This window comes from Oratosquilla oratoria, chromosome 29, assembly GCF_046742065.1.
Source record: "Oratosquilla oratoria isolate Oo_2021 chromosome 29, ASM4674206v1, whole genome shotgun sequence".
NCBI classification, from domain to species: Eukaryota; Metazoa; Arthropoda; class Malacostraca; order Stomatopoda; family Squillidae; genus Oratosquilla; species Oratosquilla oratoria.
The window spans coordinates 3,560,495-3,570,719 of NC_134805.1; the positions used below are offsets into that span (position 1 = coordinate 3,560,495).

At 37.8% G+C, this 10,225-nt stretch overlaps 1 protein-coding gene across 1 annotated transcript; it reads left to right on the plus strand.

Moving 5' to 3' along the window:
* Positions 1-1,324: 1,324 nt before the first annotated feature.
* On the plus strand, positions 1,325-6,588 carry LOC143040777 (uncharacterized). The gene is made up of 2 exons (XM_076212211.1): positions 1,325-1,895; positions 2,123-6,588. The coding sequence occupies exons 1-2, from the start codon at positions 1,325-1,327 to the stop codon at positions 6,586-6,588; spliced, it is 5,037 nt and encodes a 1,678-aa protein (XP_076068326.1).
* Positions 6,589-10,225: the final 3,637 nt, after the last annotated feature.

Below are 10,225 nucleotides of genomic sequence, written 5' to 3' on the forward strand. Positions count from 1 at the left end.
AATACATAGACAATATATACATGATACAAAGGAACAAGGACAGTTTGAATAAGCGTAGCGACCAATTACCCCCTGGAGAGCGGAAGGTCATTGTCAATTATCTTACGATGGTGGGGCGACATCAGGTCACAGTCGCCAAGGGTCACTGTTTCTACTAATGATATAGGGCGACATTAGGTCAATTCGTTGGGTTACATTTTACCTGATATTATCTTGCTAATTTCTTGACAAATGAAATTATCAAGTTTGTGCAAGCCTTTATGTAGGTTGGTATTTTGATTACTGGTGGTATGAATCAAACTGCCCTCTATTAAATTTCTTGCTATTATGTTGTTGGTATAATAGATTGCCTGGGCATTACCCCAATCAACTGGATGATTATTTAATTCAATATGCTTGAATATATCACTAGAATGATTGCCATTCCTAACATTTTTCTTGTGTTGTTCAATTCTAATGTTTAAGGGTTTGGCAGTTTGACCTATGTAAAATTGATTACACATTTTGCAAGGAATTTTATAAATGCATCCTTTTTTAATTTCAATACTATTGTTGATGAGTTTATGTTTTACTGTACTATCATGTTTAAAAACTACCTTTACGTTAAATCTTTTTAATAATTCTGTGATACTTAACAAATTTTCTTGAAATGGTCAAATTAAAACATTATGATAATTGAAAGGTGATTTAGGCTGAGGAGTTAAAAATTATTTCCTTGCAAAATTGTAAGCAATATCAAGGAATTGCTTAGGGTATTTTAATTCTAGCCCAATGTTAAAAACATTTCTGATTTCTTCATCAATAAATTCAGGACTACAAATACGGAAAGCTCTTAAATACATTGAGGCAAATACTGTACGTTTAATATTATTTGGATGAGAATAATAATAATGAATATATGAACTTACATTGGTTGGTTTATGATATACTTTAAATTTAAGGCTATTGTCATGACGTAGGATAGTGCAATCTAAGAAAGGTAAGGTACAATTTTTCTCAATTTCTAAAGTAAATTTAATAGAATCAACAAGGGTACTCAACTTAGTTAAAAAATTATGGATTTTTTTTTCTTCTGGCCAAAGACATAACATGTCATCAATATACCTAAGCCAAGGGATGTTAGGGGGGAAGATTGTGCGTAATATCTATATAATTAAAAAATAAACTGACCCTTCGCGTTTGGTGGCATTTCGCTCACACACACCCCGGTGCCCGGACCGCGTTTGGTGGCATTTCGCTCACACACACCCCGGTGCCCGGTCCGTGTAAGGGTTATTCCACGTTTCTCGCCTCTCATAAGCGGACTCACATCTCACACGCCGACATGGGGAAGGATTCTTCAAAGTTGCAGATGCAAAGAAATAGACATTTCTGGAGGTGGGTTACACGCGAAAAGAAGTTAACTAAAGGGGATTTGAACACAAACAGAAAACTATTTCAGAAGATGAAAAATGAACACATGTTTAAGTTCCCAGACCTGTATCGAGAGACTAAAGCTTTAGCTGTGAAAGAGACGGTGAAGGTGTTTCAGCGAAAGCTGTTGACGTTTAATGAAAAGTTAAAAGAGGATAAGACTTACAAGTATAGTGATGATGTTTTGGATTCTTTGGAAGTTTACGTCGGAGAAATCCCTCAAGAGAGGTCAGATGGGTTTCAAAAGCATTATTTTGCTGGTTACAAAAGTTTTACAAAACACGGAGGTAAATCTGATCACAGAGAGTACCAGAAGCACTACTTGGAGAGGACTTTTCGAGCTCAAAGGAGCTTAGACAAAGCAAACAAATACGTCATTAAGAAGGCGCGTGAACAAATCCTGTACAAACAAGTTGTAGCTGAGGTTGAAAAAAAAGACGGTGAAGCTTCTACAAATATGGAAGTTGATGAGGTAGCTTCAAGTTCAAACGTTTCTGGCGTTGAAACTTTAACCTCTGATAACACATTAGAAGAGTTGAAAACATCTTTGAAGACAATAAAAAAAAAGCAAAAAAAGAAACAGGGCCTGCGAAACCTAAAAGAAAGCCTCCTAGAACAAAAGAAGAGGTGGAAAAAGATAAAAAGACCAAGAAGGCTATAAAGGAGGAGATAAGGTTAACTCAGAGAAAACCTTTTACGGTCTCTTCAGTTGACGCGGACATTAAAGCGAAAGCAGTTGAAAGAATAAACCAGTTTCGGAGTGATCGTCAGGAACTTGGTAAAAAGGCTGAGTTTGTAGAGATGAAAGAGAGGCTAATGTTGTCTTATCACGGCCATTTGAGAGAGACTGATAAGACGAAAGTACCACCTCACTCGGTTGGAATGTTAGGTTTCTTCAGGTGTAAGTTGTGTCAAGCACTGTTATTCAAGTCTGAACGTAAGACCATGTGTTGCAACACGGGCAAAGTTCCTACGGCTAAACTGACTAAACTGGGTGACACCATTAAAGGGCTTTACGATGGCAGTTCTTCGCTCTCAAATCACTTTTTGAAAAACATCACAGCCTTTAATAACGTTTTCTCTTTTACTTCGTTTGTAACTTCGGGTAGGTTAGCTGAACAGAAAGAAAAATCAATATGTTACAAGATACAGGGTAAGGGTTATCACAGGCTAGGTTTGTTGAAGCCCGAATTATTAACCGGGCGAGAAAACGTGGCTCAAAATGAAAGCGGAGGCACTAGACCTGTCAGTAACAACAACAGTAGACCGTTTTGGAAGTCTTCAAAAAGTTTCTTGGATTTATACTTTTACCATGACCGGGAGCAGCAAATAAAGCTACGCTCTAACGCGTTTACTCAGTTTAAGTGCAATAGAGACAAAAAGGCGTGTGTCGAGACGGTTAAACGGAGGGCACGGGAACATGCTGAGATTTCAAGAAACGAAAACATCATCCAGCAATTATACGATTACTTGACAATCAACAACGAGTCGCTCAAAGGTATGTTAAAGGAGATTAAAACAGCAAAAACGTTGATAGAAACGCACGTTGAAGAGGAAAAGACAATTCCCGACGTGACAATATGTTTGCAGACAGCTGACGGTATTAAAACAAAGGAACATAAGGGCGTCTATCAGTTACCGACAGCCTCCTGTCAGGTTGGAGCCATAGTAAACTTGGGACCGGAGAAAGACACTTTAAGCGTTGTAATATCGTCTCCTCTTCGTGACTCAAAGTACAGTACTAGAATATTGGACTCGAGAAACTATTTTTACGACATTTTCCAGTACCCTTTGTTGTTGCCTAACGGTGATAGAGGTTACAGTTTAAAAATGGAACAAAATAAAGAAAACAGAAAAAGGCTTTCGCCGTTGTTGTATTATTCATCGCTTTACATGAAAAGAGAAGGAACGTTCAACTACATAACTAGAGGAAGAAGACTCTTTCAGCAGTTTGTCATTGACAATTATGTGAAAGTTGAAACAGACCGGTTAAGGTTTTTAGAATACAACCACAGTAAAATGCGTAAAGAAAGAATAGACTTGTTAAGGTTTAACGACAAAAACAGAACAGGCCAAAGGATTGTACTTCCACCAACTTTTGTGGGGGGACCAAGGTACATGAAACAGCGCCAACAGGATGCTCTAGCGTACGTTTCCTGCTACGGTTCACCTGATTACTTCATTACCTTTACAATGAATCCTAAATGGTCGGATCTTATAAATGCTGTGGAGAAAGTTGGCGGGCCAGGCGCACAGCCGTGTGATCGCCCGTACATTGTAAGTCGAGTTTTCAAGTTAAAACTGGATAGTTTGGTGAGTGATCTAACACAAAAGAACGCGCTTGGGCCTGTCAAAGCGTTTCTTTATAGTGTTGAATGGCAAAAACGAGGTTTGCCTCATGCTCACATATTACTCTGGATGGCAGTGCGTGTAACGGCAGACGTGGTTTCACAGCTAATAAGTGCAGAGATACCAAACAAAGAAACAGAGCCGAGGCTCTATGATATAGTAACACGCTGTATGATACATGGGCCTTGCAAAGGTTACGACGAGTCTCAGATGTGTTGCCAAGGAAAAGATTCTAAACCCGGGAAGTGTGCTAAAGGGTTCCCTAAGACTTGCAGGAGCGACTTATTGTTTGGCAACAACGGTTACCCGGAGTACGTTAGACGTTCTGTTGGTGAAGGAGGTAACTCTTTTCAAATGAAACTTAAAGAAGGTGTAAAAACTATTGACAACTCATGGGTTGTTCCGTACAACCCTTATTTGTGTTTGAAGTATGACGCGCACATCAACGTTGAATGTTCCAACTCAATTAAAGCCATCGCTTACGTGACCAAGTACGTTAACAAAGGCTCTGATCGTATACTGTTCACCAAGACCTCTGAAGACGGTGAGGTGAATGAAGTTAAAAACTATCAGGAGGCACGGTACGTCAACGCCAACGAAGCAACGTGGAAAATTTTTAAGTTTGAGATCCACAGGTCGTATCCCCCGGTGTTTGCATTGGATATCCATTTGGAAGGCGAAAACTCGGTGTTCTATAACGAATCCGCGTCACAAAAGGAAATCGATTCCAAGATACAAAAAGATACCCATTTAACCGCATTTTTTAAACTGTGTAAAACTGATGAGTTTGCAGCCACGTTACATTACAATCAGTTACCCTTTCATTACGTTTTTGATGCCAAAAAAGCTGTTTGGGAAGAACGTCTAGGGCGTACCTATAGTTTGGGGCGCATTCGTGCTGTAACCACCAAGACAGTAGAACTGTTCTACCTGAGGCTCCTGCTCACCCACAAGCCGGGCCCTACGTCGTTCGAAGACCTTCGCACGATCAACGGAGTCATGTACGAGTCAAATAGAGAAGCTGTTAAAGCCTTGGGGCTGTTGAGTGATGAAGAAACGTGGAAAGAAACAATTTTAGACATCATCAACCACACTAACGACAGAAAACAACTTCGAGAGACATACGCAAGTATGTTGGTCTTCTCGGATCTAGAAGATCAGTCGGGTATATGGGAAGAGGTCAAAGATTACTTCTCCAGCGATTACCTGTACAATGCTAATTTAACTGAGTACAACGATGAAATCTATTTGGACGCTTTAGACGACATTCAGTTACACGTTTGGAACTGCGGGGGAGGACTGATCACCGAATATGGTTTACCACCCTCTAGAGGAGGAAAGAAGACTTCAAACGTTATCAGAAGGGAGCGAGCTTACAACAAACAAAAGTTGAAGGAGAGTGTTGACCAAAAAGAAAAGCTTCTAAACAACAAACAACGGAACGTCTATGAAACTGTGATGAAACGAGTAAAAGACGGAGAAAAGTATAGTAACAACGGGATATTTGTTAGCGCTGCTGGAGGTACTGGCAAATCGTTTGTCTTGAACCTTCTGTTAGACACTGTACGCTCTGAAGGTAAAATCGCTTTAGCTGTTGCTTTGTCAGGAATTGCGGCTACAGTTCTCTCGGGAGGAAGAACGGCTCATAACATGTTTAAGATTCCATTGATGGAATATTATGAAGTCAGAGCCTGTAGTGTCAAGAAGAATACAGAACTGGCAAAGTTATTACAAGAAACTCACTTAATAGTCTGGGATGAAGTTGTAATGGCTAACAAAAACACGTTGACAGCACTTGATATCACCTTGCGGGACATTCTCGAGAACGACAAGTTCATGGGAGGTAAAGTGTTTGTCTGTGCTGGCGATTTTCGACAGATTCTACCGGTTATCAGAGGCGGAGGGAAAGCAGAGGAACTCGAACACTGCATAAAGTCAAGTTACATGTGGGACGGGTTAACCAAGTTTGAGCTCACAGAAAACGTGCGCTTGAAGAAGGAAGATACAAAAAACATTAAGTTTGCGAAGCAACTGTTAACTCTCGGCACCCGTAAAGACGGTGATGTCTTTTTCGATAAGGATTTTGGTGTACGAGCTAACACACGTGAAGAGTTGGTAGCAAAAGTTTACGATGATTTAGAAAGTAACCATTTGAACGCGTCTTACTTTGAAAGGAGAGCAATAGTGTCACCCACAAACGATGATGTTGATAGCGTAAACCAGATGATACACGAGAAGATCGAAGAAGAGGAAAAAGTCTACTATAGCGTGGACACACCCGTCGATCAAGACTCAGACGTTCAAACATCAGTTTACAACGCAATGACGAGTTCGTCGTTGCCCCCACACGCTCTAAAGGTAAAAGTTGGAAGCGTTTTGATGATTATACGGAACATTTACACGCCTAAGCTTTGTAACGGTTCACGGATAATGATAACAAATTTGAAGAATAACATGTTGGTTGGAAAGATACTAGGAGACAATTACCGTGGAGAGCAAGTGATTATACCTCGAATCACGTTAGAGGCCCAAGACACTCCAGTGCATTTCAAACGCAAGCAGTTTCCAGTTAAACTTAGCTACGCTATGACAATCAACAAGAGTCAAGGGCAAACGTTCGAACGATGCGGACTACTACTTGATTCCGTTCAATGTTTTGCTCACGGGCAGCTTTATGTCGCGTGTTCACGAGTGACAAGTTGGGATTCGTTGATATATTATACGGGTTGGCGTAAAGTAAACGGAGGGGTAGAAAGGAGGCCTGCCCACAACAGAGTATATAAGGAATTGTTTGAAGACGAGCCTGACACTGTTGAGAAGCCATGAGAGAACGTTGTCTCAAATAAAAATCTTTTCGTCGAGGAAGAGGTTGAATACGAAACAAAAGACGTGCCAAAAGACCTTCATAGTATCACGGAAGAAGAGTCCATCAAAATGATTATGCCAGACTGGGTTATGCGTGACGAAGTTGAAGAGGAAGATGAGGATACGACGTTAAGTGGTAACGGGGATGGAGATGAAACCGAAACCTCACCCTCAAAAAAGATGGAAGAGTTGTTTATGTGTATCAAGAAAAGTATTGAAGAAAACAATGAAACGTTAAAGAAAAGTATTGAAGAAAACAAAACGTTGAAAGAAAGTATTGAAGAGATCAAGGAGACGATCAAGCGACAAAGTGACGGTGGAGATAGTAGGTCTGAGGACAACGGTTCTTCTTCTACGCCGCCGAAAAAGAAGCAAAACCTATGTACAGGTGTTGAACATGTTGAATAAAACCCTTTAAAATAAGTTAACTTTTATTTCACCCGTGGGCGAATATTACATCTTCAGTGCACATCTTCAGTGCAACAAGTACATAGTGATAGGAATACATAGACAATATATACATGTACTTGTTGCACTGATGATGTTGCGCTCTGCTTCGTTAGTTTCTTTTTCCAAGTGGTCTACTTTGCATAAGTAAACACACGTACCCGTGTTCTTATTAGCATCATGGATACCACACGCTTCTTCAACACCTTCATCTCTCTCAACCCTGGTGTATTGACATTGCCAAATTAGAAGTGAAAGAAGCTTTTAGAATCAAAAGGGTCAAATGGCATATTTTTCAACAAACCATACCATCCATTGATAAGGAAGTGCTTTTAGACTATTGCTTCTGCAATATGAGATCCATTTTTGACCGTCTTGCCAAGAAATTAAAAAATAAGTTACAACAACTTATTGATAATAGTGATTGGACCAAACATGCTAACAGTGAGTTTGTAGTTAATCTTTCTGACAAAATTCTTAATACTAATGAGAAAACAGCTTTAGGATATGGACTTAGTTTTGCCAACAATTCAAATCCAACAAATTTTGTCAGCATTGGTAAAGCTTTCTGTAATTTAAAGAACCATGATTTATCAGTTGAAGATTTCAATATTTGTAAAGGAATTGTTTATGGTGCTTTATCACAAGAGGTTGTTCCTAATTGCCCAGAACGTTTTCAGAAGGCAATTATTAGTCTTAGAAAAGATAATCATTTACATTTCACTAAAGCAGATAAATCTAATGCAGTTGTTATTTTAAACAAGGTTGATTATCTTAGAAAAATGAATGATTTATTAGATGATAACAATACTTACACACTTCTTAACAAAAATCCTACAGAAGCAGTTAATAGTTATTATAATAAGAAATTAAAAGAACTGCTTCATAAGAATAGAGACCTCTTACAGAAATTCATTTCAATTAGTCCCCCTTTGCCACATATGTATGGTCTCATTAAGACTCATAAATGTAACAACCCCGCTAGACCTATTGTTTCGTCAATTGGTTCCGCTTCTTACAAGCTTTCCAAATGGCTAGTTACTATCCTTAGCCCTTTAGTAGGTACAATCTCTTCTTCTCATGTTACAAACACTTCTGATTTAATAGACAAACTCCATAATATTAAACCTAATTATAAGTTTACATTGGTTAGTTTTGATATAGTCAGTTTATTCACAAAAGTTCCCATAAATGATTTATTATTTTACCTTCAAGATGAACTTAATAAACTTGTTCTTCCATTGCCATCATCTACATTGATTGAACTAATTAAGTTATGTGTCAAAGATTGTAAGTTTCAATTCAATGGTAATTTCTATTCCCAAAAATTCGGCATGAGTATGGGAAACCCTTTATCCCCAGTTTTAAGTAATTTATACATGGAATTTTTTTTAAACTAAAACAAGCACCCGGACCTGGCTTCGCCAGGTGTGCTTGGCCTACGGCGTAGCTCGCTTCGCTTCGCTTGGCAATACTTCGTAAAGATTCTCTTAGCAATATTTTGTAAAGATTCTCTTGGTAATATTTTGTAAAGATTCTCTTGTTAACATTTGGTAAAGATTCTCTTGGCAATATTTCGTAAATATTTTCTCATTAATATTTCGTAAAGATTCTTTTGTCAGAATTCCGTAAAGATTCTCTTTTTCTTGTTAGCACCACTTTCTTTTTCCATGGTAATATTATTAACGTATTAGAGAAATATTTTTTTATGTTAGTGGAGTGGAGATTCTCTTGGCAATATTTCGTAAAGATTCTCTTAGCAATATTTCGTAAAGATTCTCTTGGTAATATTTCGCAAAGATTCTCTTGTTAACATTTGGTAAAGATTCTCTTGGCAATATTTCGTAAATATTTTCTCATTAATATTTCGTAAAGATTCTTTTGTCAGAATTCCGTAATTCCGTTTTTATGTATATAGATTCTCTTGGCAATATTTCGTAAAGATTCTCTTAGCGTTATTTCGTAAAGATTCTCTTGGTAATATTTCGTAAAGATTTTCTGAGTCTGAGTGAGACATGTCCCCGGGAGTTAGCGTTTCCGGTGATGACTCATTTCCGGAGTAGAAGGTCGGAAGGTTTAGAGAGAATCTAAAAATAGTAAAAAAAAAAAAAAACTGTTACCTTTTGTTCGGGTCACGCACTTTCGTTCAGAAATCTTAGTTTTGACCATTTCCACTTTTATTTAATTAATAGATTCTCTTGGCAATATCTCGTAAAGATTCTCTTAGCAATATTTTATAAAGATTTTCTTGGTAATATTTCGTAAAGATTCTCTTGTTAACATTTGGTAAAGGTTCTCTTGGCAATATTTCGTAAATATTTTCTCATTAATATTTCGTAAAGATTCTTTTGTCAGAATTCCGTAATTCCGTTTTTATGTATATAGATTCTTTTGGCAATATTTCGTAAAGATTCTCTTAGCAATATTTCGTAAAGATTCTCTTGGTAATATTTCGTAAAGATTCTCTTGTTAACATTTGGGAAAGATTCTCTTGGCAATATTTCGTAAATATGTTCTCATTAATATTTCGTAAAGATTCTTTTGTCAGAATTCCGCAATTCCGTTTTATGACTCATTTCCGGAGTAGGAGGTTCGAAGGTTTAGAGAGAAATATTTTTTTATGTATACACCCATGTTGTTGTGTGTAGTAACCGTATAAATCGTTTTCTTCCAGACCGTCCCCGCGCCAGATCACTGTTAAAACACTCACCCCGGTCCATGACCCCCTGTTACCTTTTGTTCGGGTCACGCACTTTCGTTCAAAAATTTTAGTTTTGACCATTTTCATTTTTATATATAAAGCCCACCGGCTGCGCCGGCCAGGCTTCGCCGTAATTACGTACAGTAATTTTTTAACTAAGTTGAGTACCCTTGTTGATTCTATTAAATTTACTTTAGAAATTGAGAAAAATTGTACCTTACCTTTCTTAGATTGCACTATCCTACGTCATGACAATAGCCTTAAACTTAAAGTATATCGTAAACCAACCAATGTAAGTTCATATATTCATTATTATTATTCTCATCCAAATAATATTAAACGTACAGTATTTGCCTCAATGTATTTAAGAGCTTTCCGTATTTGTAGTCCTGAATTTATTGATGAAGAAATCAGAAATGTTTTTAACATTGGTCTAGAATTAAAATACCC